We start from the raw sequence: 21,080 nt of genomic DNA, 5'->3' as shown, positions 1-21,080 counted from the left end.
AAGGAAGGGCTCGGTTCGAATGGAATGAAAATTAATGAGATTATGATACATTCCCTATGTATATTTGCCAATTCATGCGAAAATTAATAATATCCTCAAGAGAACTATAATTCACTTGTCAAGCAACAAAACTCCCTCTCATAATACTGCTGAGAGTCACAAAATTTGAGATTTTGCTTATTTTCAGTTTGATTCATGTAGTCAAGAAAGAATATCGATCGTATTTATTCCTTGAATGACAATTAAAAAAGGTCATTTCCACAAGATTCCTCGAAATGCGAGCGGAGACGCTGCAATTGCGTGTAGGCAGACAGGCTGGCGAGCTTCCAAGTTATCAAGCGCTGTGTCTGAAGTAACTTCAACGAATTCATCAGCAGGATCTGACTGGACAATTAAGTTCTTCTCACAGAGCTTTGAATACTCCCCATGATCTTGCTTCCTGGTCCAAATTGAGGCGAAATGCTATTCAGCGATGTTGCAGGGTGGTAAAATCATAGTGTAACGAGACCATTTGTAACGTGTTTAAAGTGAGAACGATATGTTTTTAGTAATGCCTCTGATACTTAATTGCCTTCGATGTAGTTAGGAATAGTTTAGAAGTATAGTGCTTATTGCCCGAATTCTTAAATTCCAAGTAAATTTATAAAAGTTTGTGCTTAATGTTTCAGTTGAAGATGGTTACGTGAAAAAAATGCAATCCGCAATGCAAAAAAGGTAAATTCAATTATCAGATAAAATCACTGCCACAGGCAATTGAAAAATTCATGTTTGTCTCGTGTGAAGATTTGTTTACTAAATTCTTTTCACTATCGTGTGTCACTGGCCATCAGTAAGTCACAATTAATGTTTTTTTAATATTAAATATCGATATACTTTTTAGATGGCTCTTGCAGCCATTATTACGCCCAACTGCAGGTCGTTAGAGGAACATGTCGCAAAAATGTCGGCCTGATCACGGCAACTGGTGGTGATAATTGTCACTGTGATCACCCAAAGGAGGGCAATGCTGCTGGTGTTTTCAATACCGCAAAGATGTTTTCCTAATGCGAGCTTCTCGTCGCTGATTGAAAGATAATGCGATTTTGTGGCGAGTAAAGTTCCGTCGAGCGCGTAATCTTGTTTATGCCTTGCATTGCAAAGCTGCTCGCCGTCACTCCAGGTCCCTTGCGCTCAGAAAAATACTGGCTAAATTCTTCCTAGAATGTTATTGTGTCCGGACAAAAATATATCTCATGTGATTAATACGAAAAATGGGTTTGTGCTTTCGATCGAATGTTGGTGGCATGTCGGATTTTACAATGAAAGTGCAGACTTAGACAATAATTTGTATTATTTGTATTCCGAACGCACATGTATTATGTATTCAGTTCAAAATATTAATAAAGAATTAACGCGTTCAATGCAGTTGGTGGGGTACGCCCTAATCCTTTCAACGTATATGAAAATAAAAGTAATTTAACGCACTTATCAATGCGTGCCTTATCAAGAGATGGATGTTCATTACGACAAAATAGGACCATTATCCATTTGTAACACGTTGCGCATAACCGTTATCTCACAACCGAAAAATTGAATCATATAATTTATGTCAAAATTGCACCGAGCTTCCAGTTGCAGAATGGAATTAAATATGCAGCAGAATATTTAAAGGATTTCAAATATTAGCCACCTAATATTAAACTTGAAACGTATTTAATGCTCAAAGCTTACACAAAGTAAAGTTGAAAGACTCGGAACTTGAATGTTGTACTGACAGAAACTTCTGGCTCGAGAGAAGCAGAAGTCCATTCAATATCGGGACCATCAATTGAAATGTTTACTACTTAGCCTCGGCATATGAAATGAGCTCAATAAGAATATTCTCAATGAAAGTTTTAATCATGGCTCAGTATAGTTAAATTTTCTGATAATTTTCAACGTAATCGAATAAAATATATACAATACTAACTATATATGATGAAGGCAAAGAGCCCGGAGGCCTGAAAAAAAAACTTTTGAAAATTGTTACCAATTAATTATTAAAATTATTTTTCAACTCATTATATTATTCATATAATTTTGGTGTTTGAAGCCGGGGTTTTTAGTTCGTGGGTAGGAATAGCATCATGGCCAAATAGTTTCACTTTAAAATGAAAGAAAAGGTACTATCGTAAATTGATTGGTACTGAATCTGGCAGCATCGCATGCGGGAGTCGTGAAAACATTAAAAATTTTGACCAAAAATGATTATTTTTTTAGAAGATTGTTTCTAAAACATTATCTATAAGATTATTGTTTTATTTAAGACGATCTCTTAAATATTTGAGAGTACATCCATTTAAGTTAGAATTTGCAAATATTATATTTAATTTTGTATTTCTTTACAACTAAGCAATCACTGTTCCTTTTTCCGTAGAAACCAATCTGTATAACATGGATTTTCTGGAAAAATATTAATATCTACAATGTGGAGGTATTTTACGTGATAAAAACCAACGTTAAAATATTTCAAATCAGTGCTATTGATGAATTTTTAACCATTAAAAAATCTCAATCAATTCATTGTGTTCTTAAATGAATGAACAAAAATTAAATTACGACGGTCGACCATTGCAAACATGACCAAACTCATCAAACAGGGTCAAACTTTGCGAGGAATTTGCCCTCGTTTGAAAAATGTAATATCGTCCTAAAGTAAATTTTAATTCCTCTGACGATGCTTCGGGAACTTCTTGCTCTTCATAACCTCCATACGAGGTTTTAAAGTGACTTCAATTTATCCTCTTACTATAAATACTTGGGAGAAAATTACCACCAGCCAACTCCAGAAAGAATCCAATTATAGAAGTCTCCAGCAGGGCGCGTAATGGTCATTTTTTGTCGTGGCCTTATTGAACAATATTTTGGGGCGCGACATTCACTTGCCTTATGCTATGCTAGTCTTATTGGAGAGCAGCCGGCTATCTCTATCCTGCCGTCGAAATGAATTATAGAGAAAAACATCGCGATGGAGAACGCTTAGCAAGGATGCGCTGGTGAGGAGAAGAAAAAAGAAATGCCAATGAAATATCCGGCAGCCTGAGTCTTTGGTGTTGGCCGTGCAATTTCCTGCAGCGTCCTTGTAAGAAAATATTTATTTGCATGAGAAATGCAAGCGCAGTTGTTCTCTTTGTTAGACGCTATGACTTCCTCGCAAGAGCTGTCTGCATTTGGCACCTCGAAAATAAACTGCAGAGTAAAAATATCCTTTGAATGGCGCTGGAAGTAACCTATGACGACAAGACAGAGAAACACAAGAGAGTGACGTCTGCAGAAGCGATCTCTAGAGAATGGCAGTATGAACCATTCTAGAAGACGAGCACCTGTGTCATCCTCTTGCGTCCATTGGACCAGCTGCGACCGAGCCTTCCTGCCATCTGTGCCGACAATATCAAAGCTTCAGAACGGATGACTCCTCTCATGGATTTCAGTTTCATTTTGCACGCGTGGGCGCCTCCTCTTCAACTTCTGCAGAGATTAAAGTCTCGACATGAGGCAAAACGGTAAGCATTGCCTTCGCTTCATTTCTGAAAAGGCTTGATTACTTCAGCTTTTTTACGCCCTTTGTTTTCGTTACATGTTATATAAATTAGATGCTTTTCAATTCGGTTTTCTTAAATGAGATGAGATCTTGCTTTAAGGATATGAAAGCTGCGATTATCAAGTTGTGAAATGGAATTAGAGCTTGAAAATAAAGTCATAAAAAGGAGCAAAGTGTTTTTATTTTTCTGGTGATTGCATATAGTTTCGTGAGAAGAGTTCCGAGTGCATGCTTGGTATGAAACTTTTATGAAGACATTACGAAAGCCTCGCTTCAACACCGAAGTCTTAGAAACAAAGAGACTCTCTCGAAGTTTCCCCTGCGATCAGCTGCAAGCGATAAAAAGTTTTTCAATAAAGTCCATGCGGTTTGGATTCTGCTTACGGCAAACAATCTTGTCCGAAATTGACCGAGTTTCCTTGTCGAAATTTAACTACATTTGGACTTGGTGTTTTTCTGAGAATTGCGTGATTCCTGCCACCGTTCTGCGGTATTTACTGCAGCGTGTGCAATGCTTGGAAACTGTTCGATAGGAGTGGGCTTAGTGGGGATCAATTTTAAGCCTTGGTTACACCATGCGGATCGAGGCTTTAAGCGCTACAGTTTGTTTTCTCGACCTCTTGGGAGAACGGGAGCTACGAGGCGATAAATGAGGTGATTTTTGCTCTGTTGTCTTGGACAAAGAAAAATAATACAATTTACTATTCAAAAAAATAGTAAGAATAGGAGAATCTGGAAGGTAAAAGTTGTTTTAATAAAAAAACAGTTTAGTTATTTTTAAACAAATCTTCGAGTTTTTAATAAATGTTAATTAAAAATTTCTCTGATTACGAGACATACGACGTACCAAAGGAATGATCTTTTCGCGACGCTCTCTAAGGGAAGAAAAATTTTCTCTCTGTTTTTGTCATATCCCGAATTTATGGTTCGTACTAAAAAATTGGTTTGTTGACAAAATTCACAGCGAATTTTCATGCAATTAAATGCAAATTACAATATTACTCTGTCTCTTTTGGTTCGCTTACTGTGAAAAAATACGATTTCTGTGCAGAAAAACGATATTTACATTATAAACGCACACATTCCGGAGGTTTCGCTGACTTCCTTTTATCGGTGAAGGGTTTTCCTTCTGGCAGCCATTGATTTAGGTGTGCCTCATTCCTGCTTACTATTCCGATCCATATTTTGCTTACAATTGCTGGTGATGCCGAAAGAATCCTCAGGGATATGAGACGCGCATACGAAACACATCGTCGGCGTGATAGTCTTGATGAAGACGCAAGGCGAGCCTGGCACGATGATGAGAACCTGACTTTGGTGTCATTTCTTCCTCAACTTTGAGAGTCTTCTCTAACTCTCACGGGCGATCAATTTCCTGTAGTGACGACGATAAGGTTTGAAAGCGATTAAACTTCTTAACTTCGCTCAGAATGGTGTTTTTTAAGATGTTTTTGTGAGATTTATAAATAAAAAACCAATGTTTTGTACTAATAATGTTATTTGTGTATCATCATTTAAATGTGTGGTAAAGTTTATTGCGCTGGAATTTTCAGGCTATGATGTGTTTTTTCTTAAAAAAATTGTGATACTTAAATGCTTATCGTTTAATCCGTAGACTTCAGTAAGAGATTTAAAATAAACATTAATAGCGACATTAATTGGATATTCCTTCTTTTGAATGACTTTTTGAACAAATTACGTGTGTTGTGTGAACACTGGATGATTTTGCTGTGTTTGAATGTTATGGCTGATGAATATCGCAGCAGACGATTCGTAAATTTTACAAAGAGAGAATTTTACTGAAAATTTCCAGACATGGTATTCATTGATCGCGCATTGGAATGCTCAATGAGAACCCCGACTGATGAACTAAATCGTGCGGCCATTAAATGCAAATTGGCTGCAGTTACGATACAGATGCCATTGAATTGCTTGCCTTACTTCTTCGAGTTGTCTTACCCGAACAATGGGATCGTTTACAGCTGTAAATCCTACCTTATGGCTTAGGCATCTCTCACTATGTAGATACATTGAGCACAAACGCTTGGCTCAATACTCAATAAAGTGGATGAATCTCCATCGCTTGAACAGTCATGATTTACAAATATTCATGCAGAATTGATTTAAAATTTCAGAACTGCCTTTTGCTCTAGATTTAATGGGTGAAGGAAGAATGAATTGGAGTAATGTTAACTCTAAAAATGTATCCATCTTAATGTTATGTAATCGCGAGATAAAATAGTTTTTCTACAGTGATCACGCAAATAAATGAATATTACCACACGTTTGGTTCAGATTAATTATTATTGCATATCACGTTATCATTAATATAAATACTACTGATGATAATAAAACCTTCATCGTGCTAAATACATCTTTAAATATTGAAAAATTTGTATTAAACTCACTACTTATCTGAATGGAAAGATTAGCTTGAATTGTACAGAATTAATTGATGCGTTTTCATTTGGAATAATTTAATTTAGACAAGTACTCTATCAGGCCAAATGTTATTGTTCGGATCATGAAAATTAAATAAAGTATAACTCACAATTTTCTGCAATTATTTTCATGCTTGTGCCGGGAGCTTAAAAAAATTGTAGTAGAAAATCATTTTTTAATCGTCAATTGACGTCCACATTGTTTTTACGTTAGTGTTAAAAAATGTTTTGTAGACTCTTTTATAATCTAAACATGAAACTAATGATAATAATTCTCTCCAACAGAATTTCAGGATAAATAGAAAGACAGTGCATTCCAGACTAACCTCGTGCTTGTTAAAAATCATAACGAATAAAGGAAAATTTGAATACGAATGGTCAACGATAAGCCAAATTAGTCCACTAAATTTTTTTGGATGTAACACGAAAAGTTAAGATATTTCTTGCGCCGGAAACATAAAAAGGACTATAAGAATATCTTGTCTACACGAAGAAAAATTTCAAATTTGGATCATCCTACAACATATGAGCAGAATTTCAACTGTTAATGTTTTTCAATCATGAAAATTTTACTACCAGCATTTAAATTATAGAAGCATAATTTAATATTTTGAAAATATCCCTTGTTCAATATGTGCAGCCTTTGTTGTGATGCTGGCCGGAGAGAGGGGATCGTGAAAATGAACCTGTCGTCTACAAACTAAGAAGTGATCGATTTGAAAAAATACTGTCAGTGAAAAACTATTCACAAATGTCGTTTACGAAATAATCACTCATTTGTGGAACCCAACGATGAAATTGGTGTTATAATTCAATTCTTTTTTCAAAACTTTTCCATTGTTTGCAATTTGATCGGAAATAATCTGTGAATCAAAATGATTTAATAATTAACTTAGATGACAGGAAATTATTGTACCGCACGTGAATTGACAAATAAATATTAATGAACCTATTAGTGACTTTTCCAGGTACAGAAAATTTTTGTATATTTCGTGAAGCTGAAAAATTACAATAAAACTTTTTGACAGACACATGCAAAAAAACTTAGAGATTCCTGAAGCAGGAAAACAATTCTGGAGATCACTGAAGTCGAACTATATTTCTTAGCTGCGTCTGGGACGCTTCTATACATGATGTGTCGGGGCAGTTGTTTGCCCGTATTTCCGGTGGTCAACACGGGGTTCCGGCGGCTTTTCCTCCACACGCTCCTACTCTGCTGCGTCGGCGCCCACGGCATCCCGGAGCTGCTGTGTGAGTAATTCAATGCATCTAGACTTACAGCTGCAATATCCGTCTCATTGACTCCTGGAAATGTAAAAAATTTTGCCTAGTCTGGTAGTTCTATCAGTAATGTAATTCCGGAATCGTACGGAAATGCGCTGTGTTTAAGGTACCACATAAATTGTGTAGAACATTTTCTACAACAATTTAGAATTTTTCTGTGCCTTATGGTATGAAATAGGTCCAAAAATATTAAAATTATCGCAGTTAAAAGAATTCATAAATTTTTGTTGGGAAACTCGATTTCAGACTTTTGAGGATTTACGATTGTGTTCTTGCTTCTTCACAAAATTATCATTCGATTTAGAAAGGAAATTTTATAATCTGTCCAATTTTTTATTTGGACAAATTATATCGAGGTACAGTTGGGTAATTATTCATTAGGCAAAGGTGTATACCCTTTTCCACGGAAAAAAGTGAGAATTATTATCTGTCGACAATTTTTGATGGGTGTATTTTCTTTCGAATTGTCATCAGAGAAGGGTTATAATGCAAAGGGGTTACTTCTTTTCAATTCCATGTTACCCACATTTTGATGTTCTACACTTTTTGCAGCCAATCACATTTTTAGGGGACGCGTGTTTATATATTCAGCCTATGAATGGCCTTAACTAATGCAATGGCTCCGATCAAAACATGTCATGCAGTAGATCGCTGTAGTGAGACTGCTTTTATCGAAACAAACTAAAGCCAGAGTTCACGCACCGAGATCTATACGCATTTAGAGAACGTGTTTATCCTTTATCCAGTTTGATGTTTACATAATACTTAATCCGGAACTCAACCTACCTCCAGTAGTTGTGCAGAATGAATAATGCAATGCTTATGAATATCACAGGAAGATCGTATTATATATAACCGCCATGTTAATCGCGTGAGCGTTCCAGAAGTGTTAGTGTTAGTGATTGCGCTGGTGTAGCCCCGCAACACTTGGAAATGTTTGCTCGTCTGAGCGAGTCTCTTTGGGAGAATAAAGGCCCAAATGCAGTTATTCTAAGCGAGCGACTAGAGTGTTGCTAAATCGTGGGTGCTCAGTACTGAGGTTTGCAGTCGGATGGTCTTAGTCCAAAATTTAGATTAAAATCTCCACTTTGAAGATTTCTTAGACTGGCGTGTTTGGTCGATCAGGCGATTTGAACGTTGAATAATTTTGAACTTAATCGATTGAAATATTTGTACACTCGTTATTCAAATGGTTTGCATCACTTGAGAATGACGAATAGTATAAGGAACCATTATTTTTATTCTTCAAGCTTTCTATCGCTTTCCCAAAATTATTTTGTTCAATCGATCTCAAATTATTTTCCTTGATAATCCGTAAATTTACCTTTTAATGCATAAATTACACTTCAAATTTTTACATTAACTTACATTTCTCTCATTCGCCATACTTAATTCAAAATCAATGTCCGTTTTCACATCGATTGCCTTCCACACTCATCTCACCGTATTAGGAAGCAATACATCAAGTAACGTACTAACATTATTTGTCTGCAAATCGTAAGTTCACCAACAATAATTCAAAGACAACAAATCGTTAAGGATGCCCATCATATTTAAAATAAAGATAGTGAAGATATGGCGAATCTACTTAACGTTTTCTTTACATTTAAATTCTCGGAAATTTTCCTTATACGTCGCAGCTCCCCGGCCGATATCGACGCAACTGCCACGTATTTTCGGCGGTCCTCGCGAGTTCTCGACGACGGTCACTGCACCACCGGTCTTCCAGCAAGAGAACAACACGGAACTGCACTCACAGGTCGGCACCACTGCAGTCCTGCACTGCACCACTGAGCACGTCGGCGAGAACACAGTGAGTGTCGCGCAGTTATTGATTTATTTCAGGATTTTTTTTTGAATTTTATTTTAGCTAACATATATTTTCTGCAGTAAAGCGTGTGAGTGTCGCGCAGTAATTGCTTTATTTCAGGATTTTTCTAAATTTTATTTTAGCTCACATATATTTTCTGCAGTAAAGCGTGTGAGTGTCGCGCAGTAATGCAGTTATTGATTTATTTCAGGATTTTTTTAGAATTTTATTTTAACTCAACCAAAAATTTCAGAGATAAAGCGTGTGAGTGTCGCGCAGTTATTGCTTTATTTCAGGATTTTTTTAAATTTTATTTTAGCTCACCCATGTTTTCAGAGATAAAGCGCGTGAGTGTCGCTCAGTTATTGCTTTATTTCAGGATTTTTTTAGGATTTTATTTTAGCTCACCTATGTTTTCAGAGATAAAGCGTGTGAGTGTCGCGCAGTTACTGCTTTTCTTAAAGATTTTTTTTTTATAATTTTATTTTAGCTCAACTATATTTTTAGAGCTAAAGTGAGTGTTGGGGATTTTTTATTACATTACGTTTCTTTAAGCATTTTAATTTAACTCAAGTGGCAATTTCAGAAATAAAATGAGTATTGCGCAGTTTTTATTGTTTTTCTTCAAGCTTTCTATTGCAGCTTATCTGTGATTTTCAGAAATACAGCGAGTGTTGAACACTTTTTCTAACTTTTCATCAATCATTTTATTTTAGCTCACCCATCGCTTTCAGAGTTATATTGAATGTAGGGCAGTTGTACAGCATATCATCAATTTTTATTTTAACACACCAATTATTTCAAAAGTACGGTGAGTTTTTCGCCTTGGTTTTGCATTTATCCATACTTTTTACCTCAACTTTCCAAGTATTCGCAGACGTGAGTGCAACAATGTAACCCTTTGTGACACTTTTAGCGGCACTATTCATCCGAGTTAGGATGTATTTACGCAGCATTGTTCCGACTATAACATAGACGAAGCGTTGTATTTAAATTGGACAGAAAATTTTATCCAATTTGAAATTCATCTGCCAATCTGTACTTGTTAAATGCGATGTATGTCTTTCTGCAATTCAGAGACATTGCTTAAATTGCGGCTAAGCATAGAAGAATTTTTTCCGTCTAAACGATTACTACTATAAAAAAGTATTCTTAAATTTCAATTAAGTAAATTTAAATCGCAATGTTTGGCTCTACTTGGAAGCAAAAATTTAGCGTTACGGAGGTGGTGAAATAGAACTCTTGACTTGGAATTTTGATTATGAAGAAAGAGCTGTTTTATTATATTCATAAACTCTCTGGCTCATTATTATAAGGAGTTTGTAGCTCTAAGACAATGAAAAATTTGCAGCTTGATCATATTGATGATCTCACGGCTTCCTCATCATAAGAAAATATAGCTTTTCAATGATAAAGAACTCGCGGTTTCAAGATAACAAGCGTCATCTTCTGAGCGCGGAAGCGGCAATTACTAAATTCTAAAGTAATTTTGTAATTAAGATAGAATATACAATCATAGCAAGCATAAAATAGGTTTAATTAGGCCTGATAAAGATGAATTTTTTCTTCAAGAAAGGCTATGTTAGTTGGATTTACACAGCTCCTGTTAACATCCCATTTATGCAGGTCTGTGTTTCAACGCTCGAATGAAAACTTATTTTCTACAGTTAATTGTGATTAAAGGTACAAAAATTAATGAATATAATTAAGTACAAAGTGTATCTGATGAACTACGAAATGAATCTTAGAAAGACACAGCATGTGGAACTTTTTCAAGATTATTCGAAAAAAATTAATTGATTATCATATAATAAATAAATTTCATAAGAAGAACAATCATTCCTGTTGTACAAAATTTCGTAGTTTTCATCTGAAAATCGCAAATTTGCTATGATAAAAATGCTCTCAGAGAATTTTTTGGTGAATTCATTTCATAATGTTCATGATTACCTCCTTCACTATCACCGTTTGCATCGCGGTTTCGGTACATTTTTGGTCACGCCATTTCCACGCAATTTGCATATGTTAATTAATTCTGTCGATTCCCTCAAAATTGGTAACTTTTACTCGTAAAAGTATTTGAGGATTCTGAAGGTGGAAATGAAACTAGATACCAAGTTTCACAGCCGTGCGTTGCCTTTGAGGTTTTGTCTGATAAAGCTTTTAGGAAAAATGGACGAGAATGCAAAGGGACATCTTGACGAAGAAGAATAAGCCCCAGGATTTGGACTTGCACAGGAAGGTAGCTTCGTTCTTCCTGCCGGTGCAGATCTGAAGGAACTCCTGATTCGTTCGTGTGGTCGACTGGAAATTCCAAGTTATTGCGGTAACTTCTTATGATTTATTAGACGCTCGAGGCAGCACCCGTGGAAGCAAACAGAATATCATTCGTCACAGGAGCTCATGAGAGAAATTGCTTGAAAATTGTTCATTTCTTTCATGTCAGGTATTTTTGGGAATGTCAAACAAACCGAAAAAGAAGCGGTGTAAAAAAATGTTTTTGATGCACTTTTAGATGATGCTTGCTCCTTTGTCATTTTATTTTAGTCATAGATTTATTTTATTGAATTATACGTGTTTCGAGGTTTCATAGTCTTTCAATTTATGAGCTTAGAATTAAGGGTCAAGGCTAAAAGAATATCTCGGGATTTTGTTTGCTTTTGCAGTGAAATAAAGTGCGGTGTTATATTGCTTCTTAAATTGAACCTCAATGCACGGTAGAATTACATGCAAGTATTAAACTTTGGCATTATTCATTTCCTTTTGTTGTTTAAGAATAAAAGTAACACCACAGAATTTACTGAGTGATAACGTCGCCCTAGAATCCCACACTTGAGACGTACGTTAGACTGAGCCATTCTTGTGCGGGCTGAGTTTTTCTTAAGAATGTCCCCAGCGGCCATAAGGAGGCTCATGGTGAGCCTCAGAGGCGGAATATCTTGAGATAAGAACCCTCGTTAAAGGCGTCTACATTCTTCGCCGCCATGTTGCCTAAAAAAGATGCGCCTGTGGGATTTTTTTGCTTCTGATATTTTTATGGAAAATTACTTGCTTTAGCCATTAGAGTCAAAGAATTATTCTTGAATTAATGAATGACTGTCGAGGAAACTTCACATCAAATGACCAGTTTTAATAATGTAATAATATTTCAGTTTCACGTATTGTAAACGAAAAGTTGAGACTTTTCAACGGGTTATGTTTTCTTCGGTGCCCAGTGTGATTCTCCACCGAGTGTCGCTTCGTGTTGTTTCTTAGGCAGAATAACGAGACACTTAATTTTGGAAGCTGTCAATAAATATTGATTGAAAAACGGAAATTTGACAGTTTTCCGGGTTTCAATGGTGAGCAGTCATTACTTTTTCCTCTGAGTTTGAAAGTATTATTAGTGATGATGATATTTATCCCTTAATATTCGTTAAAATGAATACTATCGGGAGTGTGTCAGGATTACTGCTTTATATTGTAATAACATCGAAAATATTATATCTTTTCAAATCGTGAAATATTTTTTGTTCCTGATTTCACCGGATACTACGACCGCAGATGGCTCTTTGTTTTGTTGATGGCTTTGTTTTCAAATTACCATTGAACTTTTTACACAACGGGCATTGAGCATTTAAAATAATCTTGTACTCTTATATATGTTAACTTGCTTATCCGTGAGTATAATTTTGCCTAACATTCTAAATATAGCGAGGTACTTCTAGCACAGACAACTCACCGGCAAGTTCGTATTAGTAGCAGATAAATCTCTGGCAAAGTTCGAATTAACCGCGGACAATTCCCGGACTAATGCGGACGAATCTCAGACATATATGAGGCGAAGCGGTTATGACAATTATAAATTAAAAATAAATCGGAATTCCTATTGATAATGTGAGCAGTGCAACCATGAAACAGCTAAACTAAGTACATTATTCTTTGTACATTCAAGATAAAAAATTATAATCTATTATCACATGAAATTTGACTGTCGTGATTGCAGGTATAGTCGATTATACATCAGGAGTGTTTCTTAAAATTCCTTGATCATTTTAAAACTTTATTATTACATGCCAATAACGAATAAAATTTCGTTGTTGTTACAGGTATCTTGGGTCCGGCGTCGGGACTATCATCTGCTGACAGTGGGCCCTGTGGCATACAGCAGCGACCAGCGCTTCAGTGTCAGATACATCAAGAGCGAGAAGGTCGTTTAATTTAGATATCAACAGAAATTTCTTGGTCTTTAAATTAATAAAACCTTTATATTAATAATAATTCTTAAATTAATTGATTAACAATATTAACAATATAAGTAGTATTCTTAAATAATTGCAGAATTGATGGATAGAATAGATTTTATGCTCAGTAGAAGAAATTTCACAATGAAAATGAAAAAAGAGTGACTAGTTTTTAGAACATAATTTTTAAATATAATTGAGGTAATCTTATCCTTAGTAAATTCGTAAACAAAAATTCTCCCCTTAATATGCTCTCGCTCGCCCTTAACGTAAATTCTCGCCCGTAACATGTTCTCGCTCGCCCTTAACCTAAATTCTCGTTCTTAACATGTTCTCACTCGACCTGAACGTAAATTCTCGCCCTTAACATGTTTTGACTCGTCGAATTTCTTGGCCACGTCAGGACTGGCAGTTGCACATCCGCTACGTCCAGAAGAGGGACGAAGGCGTCTACGAATGTCAGATCGCCACGCATCCTCCCATCAGTTTGTTGTCGACGCTCCACGTCGTGGGTGAGTTTATTTCTAAGTGTATTGTCTATACCTTTCACGTCGTGGGTTAGTTTATTTTTAAGGGCATTGTCTATACCTTTCACGTCGTGGGTTAGTTTATTTTTAAGGGCATTGTCTATACCCTTCATGTCGTGGATGAGTTTATTTTTAAGTGTATTGTCTATACCCTTCATGTCGTGGGTGAGTTTATTTTTAAGTGTATTGTCTATACCNATAAGAGCATTTGTGTGCTTGCAGAAGCTACGTCTGAAATTCTCGGGGGTCCGGAGAAATACATGACAATGGGCAGCTCGCTGCGACTCGTTTGCGTTCTTCGTAAGAATACGCAGCCTCCAACTTACGTCTTCTGGTACCATAACGACAGGATGATCAACTACGATACCAAGGTATGAAGTGCATAAGGATTATCTTGAAATTTTTACGTCTTTTACGTCTTACGTCTTCTGGTACCATAACGACAGGATGATCAACTATGATACCAAGGTATAAGGGCACAAGGATTATCTTGAAATTTAACATACACGAATAAAAAATACTCCTGAAAACTGCGTATGGGTACATCCCATTGAGTGCCATTACATACTCACTTGAAGCCCTTCACAAATGATTCCATGAGAAATTATATGTGAAAAGGTCTCTGAATTTATTAAACTATAAAAAATTGCAACGAATATCAGCAGGATTATTTGGTGAGATCTTTTTTTAATTTGTGAGAACGTCTGGTTTAGAAAAAGCAATGTTATTTAGTTAGTAAGTTGAGTTTTACTATAGACTGTCGGCCATTGAGCGACAGTTTTTAACGACTCTAGCAAGTGACTGCAGACATTACTCAAGTGACTAAAATAGAAACAGCTGAAGTAGGATTAAATGAAGTAGAAATAACTGAAGTAAGAATAACTGACGCTAATAACTCAAAAGGACATGACTTAACAAGTGATAACTCCTTATAGACAAGCCATGCGCGCTAATTTCACTGCATTAATTGTTATTGAAGTTATTGTTAGCGAGCATTTGATGGAAGCGAAAGAATGGAAATTCTTTTACCTAAAGATTCAAAATTTGTCACTTTACTGATTTATTAAATGAGTGTTTTAGCAAAATGCATGACAGGTAATATAAGAGAAAATATGTTGCATTGACGAGTGCGGTATTTTCAATTTTTTTGACGGAAGATACTGCCACTAAATTAAATTATTTCCTCAATAGTAATGAACTTAGTTACTTAAGCTTTACTAACTGCTCGATTTATAGTGTAATTGTTTTCGACGTGCTCACCATCAGGTGAAGGTTGACACTGGAGGGGAAGTGAGCGTGCTCTTCCTAGGGGAGTCGATACCAAGGTATGAAGCGCACAAGGATTATCTTGAAATTTTTACGTCTTTTACGTCTTACGTCTTCTGGTACCATAACGACAGGATGATCAACAATGATACCAAGGTATGAAGCGCACAAGGATTATCTTGAATATTTTCATACTCCGGTAAAAAATACTCCTGAAAACTGCGTATGAGTACATCCCATTGAGTGCAATTAAAAACTCACTTGAAGCCTTTCACAAATGATTCCATGAGAAATATGTGAAAAGGTCTCTGAATTTATTAAACTATAAAAAATTGCAACGAATATTAGCAGGATTATTTGGTGAGATCTTTTTAATTTTTCAGAGCGTCTGGTTTACAGAAAACCAGACCAGGTCATATAAGGGAATACGCAATTCAAAAGGCGGCTTTGACGAGTGCAGCAATGTTAATTTTTTTTGACGGAAGATACTGTCACAAATTCAATTATTCCCTCACAATTACTTAATTTAGTCATTTAAGCTTTAGAGACTGATTGATTTATAGTGTAATTGTTTTCGACGTGCCCGTCCATCAGGTGAAGGTTGACACTGGTGGGGAGGTGAGCGTGCTATTCCTAGGGGAGGTCGGTCCACAGTCCACAGGCAACTACAGCTGCGTGCCATCGAACGCTCAGTCCTCACACATACTCGTGCATGTCCTGAGAGGTTAGTGGACTTGCGGGGTCAGGCAGAGCATGGAGAAAATGGTCTTGTTGGGCAAAAGCTGTTCTTCAATGCAAGTATCGATGAGGACCAAAGAGTACTTCTCGTTAACAATTTTCTTATTTATTTCCTAATACGGCGAATTACATAGGCTTTTGATAGGATTTGAAAATTGAATACTTTGAACATACGATTATAGATTGCTAAAATTTAATGTGGTGCGGCATTATAATGAATGACGAAACTTGAATGTTCTTGACTAAATTTTGCTTTAAGGTAATTTTTTCCTGGTATTTTTCAAGATTTTGAAATTTTTCTATAAACTTTGTGTGTACAAGTAACATAATTATTTCTATGCCTTTAATAAAGTGCAATTTCACTGTAAATGATAAAATTCGTCCAAGTAATATGAGCGGAATTTAATTGTAAGCGTTTGTTCAAGTTTCTAAATGCATCACGCATATAGACTTTTCAGTGTCCATTTTGTATCTTTAAATTGAGTTATTTTCAAAGTCTGGACCAAATATAGGATTTTTCGATTGGCCGCCAAATTTTTTAAATTAATTTATGCTCGTGTTCTTGAGGCTCAAAACTGTTGGACAATAAATGTATTTTATTAGCGGCAATGAAATCACAATAAATATTATTTGAGTTTTGTGAGGTGCACATTTTTTTAGATGTATTTAAAATTAAGCTTTTGTTTTTTTGTAATTAATTTTGATTCCACGATCATTTGAAGCTGAAATTTTAAGGCCTACTTTTTCGTAAAAAATGTTAACGAAATCCTGTTTTATCGGGAAATTTTTGATCTGTAAATAAGTTCTCGTGCTTGACAACTAAACAAAGAACTAGAAAATGTTATGTGGGCGCAATTTTAATTTCATAGTGTGCATATATGAGGAAGGTTGCAATACGAATAGATTTCATATTGTTATTCTAAGATGTTGTTGAAACGGCAAAAGTAAGCCAATGATTTGCCAACAATTGGTGATATTTAAAGTCGCTAATAAACTAGCATTCTCTATCGTTGTTCCTGCGAAGACTGTGAAGGTGACAGCAGGGCTGCAAGTGAGTCACGTGACGGGTGTCCCCATTGTTAAAGCGTAAATATTTTGACGGGACTCCCTGAAAACACAAAAGTCTGTCGGTTCCTCATAACAAAGGTTCTCTACGGTTTTTTTCAGGTGGCGAGACCCCTGCAGCGATCCATTCAGGCTCATCATCAGCAACGTTGCGTTCTATTGGCCATGCTCACCCATTCCTATTCTTAGCAGCTAGCCTGGAATATCTAGGAAACCATTGCAAGAAAACACCACAAAGGTTCCAAGACCGCGACCAAATTGGATCGTCGGACGACGTTCTTATCCGGACTGAGACTCGGACAACAGCCAGCGATCTCAGTGACCGCGCGACGACGTACAACAGACGTGTCAATTTCCGTGATTGCGAAGACATCAAATATATTCTACCTGTCCTCGATGTGCTTGAATGGCAACAATTTTCCAAATATTGCGATCGTGATGTAATGGATTCAGTTATTGCTGGTTTGAAATTGGTATTTATTAGCGCAGTTCGAATTATTGTGGGCATAAGTATTCCTTTAGCTTGTATTGCACTGCAGAATTTTAACACAAAAGCTTTTCTCACGCAAGCAAACTTAAAACTTCCGAGCTTGAAGCGCAAAGACAATGAACTGCTGTTAAAAAATCGTCCATGCTGCGACAAACATGTCGCAAAGGAAGGGAATTCTACGAGTTTCAATTCTGATCGAAAATCACAAGACCTATGGAAAGGAACTCACAATTTAGATCCTGGTAAGAGCTTTATGATTACAGAACATGCGTGTGACGATCTTATCATGACGGCTGCTATGTCAGGAGATCTCAATCAAACATCAAAGAATTATTTCTCATTTACCTCCTACGTCACGACGATAATTACTTCGAGCCACAGGAAAAAAAGTCGTTAAATAGATGCGCTTTTCGTTGCATATCTAGTCAAGATGATATAGCATAGAGAGAGCGTGAGTTTCATTAAGTGTGTCTAATATATAACAGATCAAGGTAATCATTCGTTCTCTTTAATTTCGCATATACGCAAAAATTTTGAAAATAATTTTCAAATCTAATATGATTATTTCAAACACAACCTTCTAGGCTTAAAAAATATAATTTCTCCGGTAAGAAAAGCCATTTTAAGAAATGAATTCATTTTCTATCGAAATAATAATCATCTTCAGAGTCCTTCGGAAATGGCCGCCATAAGATGATTGACAATCACGTTTATACGAGATAATGAATGTGTTTTATTTAGTCGCTTTAATTTCTCCGATATTCTTATCAAATTTCCTTCGAAACTTTGTGAGCTTGGCGGTCAAAATCTGCACTGATCATTTAACGGGTAAAACGTTTACCGGGAAACGTTTATTTTACGGAAATTTTTTTTTCTCATTCTAATAAGTCGATTTGGTGTTATGGGTAAGCAATGATTATGCTCGTAATTTGATGTTATTTAAGGTTAAATAAAATATCTTGATTGGAAGATCGTTCAGACCTTTTTGTATGCCTAAACATTTTTGTTTCGTCCTACAAGCTTTTTCCATTACCAACCTGTCATGTAAATATTATCTGTAAATATCAAGCGCAGCCTAAATGCTGCAGAGAGTGTGTTGTAAAAGTTTCAATTGCCTCATTTCATTAAAATAATTCGATTGTATAAGCCAATTTTTCAGGTAAAATTTGATAAATTAATATAAATAAATTATATTTGGTTTTGATAATCAGTAGTTTCAGTTAAATTGTTAATTCATATCCCACTTCCAAGATGTTCGTGATTTGCATCATTGTATAGCAATTATAGCGTGTTAAACTGGGACAAAAATTACCCCAGATGTGAGCTTTAAGTGACGACGTCGTCTTAGATGTTACTTGTACATTCAAAATAATCGTCAGAAATGAAATTTTGTAGTTTTGATTTTTGTAATTAATAAAAAATTGACGCTGATTAAACAAAATTTGAATATCCTAATTTAATTGACCAGCATTTGTTGGATCCAGATTTGTATTTATTGCATTTCTTAATCAGTTCTGCGTGCAAATGTGAGTTATTAGGAATTCTAACAGGTGGCCTGGACTCAATCCCTGTTTCCATTAACGAAATTTTACCTTAATTTTACGAGGTAGGCGTTCAACAGGCAATTGTTTCCTTTGTTACAGGCGAAACATTTTTTAATGGCAGGAAGAGGCTGATAAAACGGTGCGTGTCTTTATTAAGATGCACTTCGAGTTATATTTTTATAATGACTAAATTTTCAACAAAAAAGATCTTAGCGGCGTTTCCTGAATTAAAAAAAAAACAGATCACAAGGATCGTCACCGCCACTGCTAGAAGAATCTCAGCATACCAGCATAATATCAATAGGCAGATCCGTAGGATCGGCAAGTCTTGTGGATATATCATTGGGATTTTGCTTCTATTTCATCGAGGTGTTGCAATTTAGTTAAACATTTTATATACAATTTTCAAATACGTCAATGATATAACAAAAATAAGACGAATATGTAAGGAGGTATCTGCATCTACAAACTCCAGCACATTTTATCATAAAAATACCTAGAACTTCAAATATTTTTCAAGGTATCAAGTCGTTACAGTGAAATAAGTTATGGAATAAAAAAGGTCTGAAATTATAAACGTTGATGTAAGCTTTATGTAGAGGGTTAACACAAATAGCTCAATATACGAAGAGATATATTCTTAAATTGCAACTAGGAAAGGAGTGTTTAATTCCTGATTTCACTGCAGGAAATTTTAAACTCCTAGTGCAAAGTTGGCTGTGTTTATTTAAAAAGGCGCATTTTTATTTTACTAGAATTTTGTTCAACTACCTAAACTAAAACTTAAATTTGGTTTAAGTAACTAAACTAAAACTAATATTTTGCTCAAGTAACAGAACTAAAATTAAAAATATGTTCCAGTTACTTAACTAAAACTAAAATTTTGTTGAAGTTTCTAATCTACAACCATAATTCTGTTCAAGTTACTAAACTAAAACTAAAATTTTATTCACGTTACTAAAATAAAACTAAAAGTTTGTTCAAGTAACTGAACTAAAACTGAAATTTGTTCCAATAACTGAAGTAAAACTAAAATTTTGTACAAGTAACTAAACTATAAGTAAAATTGTGTCTTATTAACTATGCTAAAGCTAACATTTTGATTCAGTTACTAAACTACAACTAAAATTTATTCCAATAACTAAACAAAAACTAAAATAGTGTTCAAGTAACTTAAACTAGAATTTTGTTCAAGTAACCAAGCTAAAACTAAAAATACTGTTCCATTAACTAAGCTAAAGCAAAAATTTTGTTCAATTAACCAAACTAAAACTAATATTTTTCTTAAGTAACTAAAATAAAGTAAAATTTTACTCAGGTAACAAACTGAAACTAAAATATTGCTCAAAAAAACCCAATTAACACATGACCCGAATGAAGCTCGAAGGAATGATTTCTCATCCATTCAGTCCACGTGTTGCTCAGGCATTTGATAAAAACTTCCTCATTCGTCACGTTGATCGCACTTATCGACCACAAATCGTGCTCTGAGCCCGGCTATAATCTCGGAGGATTAATCAAACTTGGGCTTTGATCTCCGTAGAGTTTAGGCACTATTTCTGAATATGTGGGTGGAAGTTGAAGAAGATGCAGTCCATTATTACTAAAACTACTGTCAAAAGTCAACGCAAGTATCTGCCCTGTTATACAGTTTTTCATTCACAAAAATTCAATGCTTATATTCGTGTTCAACAATGATTTTTTATCAAAGGGGACTGAGAGAGACTGGTATTCTAAGAAGGGGACTGTCATTCTTCATTTTGATTCAAAATTAGTGCTTGAAATCCATCTGTGACAAAGCTGTAGTGAATTTCTGAATAAATCCGAAGTGTCTGAGATGAATTGAAGGTCCAAGCACATCAAAATTTTCATTCAATTAACCTTGTATTGCTAATAAAAATTGCAGATGGATTGAAGAATAAATTCAAACTAGAATAAGATTTAAAAAGTTGTTTCCATTTTAAAGCAGCCATAGTAACGTTCGCCGCAGGTATATCATGTAGGTATTGCTAATTAAAAGCTCATAATAACTGAATCAGGAGAAAATGAATATTATAGCAATATTTTACCCCTTCATTTAACGGCATAAAGCTGAAAAATATTTGCTTGAGCATTTCACATAATTTTCATGAT

The 21,080-nt window shown here is 35.4% G+C and overlaps 1 protein-coding gene across 1 annotated transcript; it reads left to right on the top strand.

Annotated features, from left to right (window-relative positions):
- Positions 1 to 6,287: 6,287 nt before the first annotated feature.
- Positions 6,288 to 18,785, top strand: LOC108673373. Its single transcript, XM_018161188.2, has 7 exons — positions 6,288 to 7,251; positions 8,925 to 9,097; positions 13,183 to 13,284; positions 13,721 to 13,829; positions 14,067 to 14,215; positions 15,705 to 15,834; positions 17,016 to 18,785. The coding sequence occupies exons 1-7, from the start codon at positions 7,131 to 7,133 to the stop codon at positions 17,798 to 17,800; spliced, it is 1,569 nt and encodes a 522-aa protein (XP_018016677.1). The 5' UTR covers positions 6,288 to 7,130; the 3' UTR covers positions 17,801 to 18,785.
- Positions 18,786 to 21,080: the final 2,295 nt, after the last annotated feature.

This window comes from Hyalella azteca, unplaced genomic scaffold (assembly GCF_000764305.2).
Source record: "Hyalella azteca isolate HAZT.00-mixed unplaced genomic scaffold, Hazt_2.0.2 contig4078, whole genome shotgun sequence".
Lineage (NCBI taxonomy): Eukaryota > Metazoa > Arthropoda > Malacostraca > Amphipoda > Hyalellidae > Hyalella > Hyalella azteca.
Note: the sequence above shows the minus strand (reverse complement) of the source record. Positions and strands in the feature narration are given on the sequence as shown.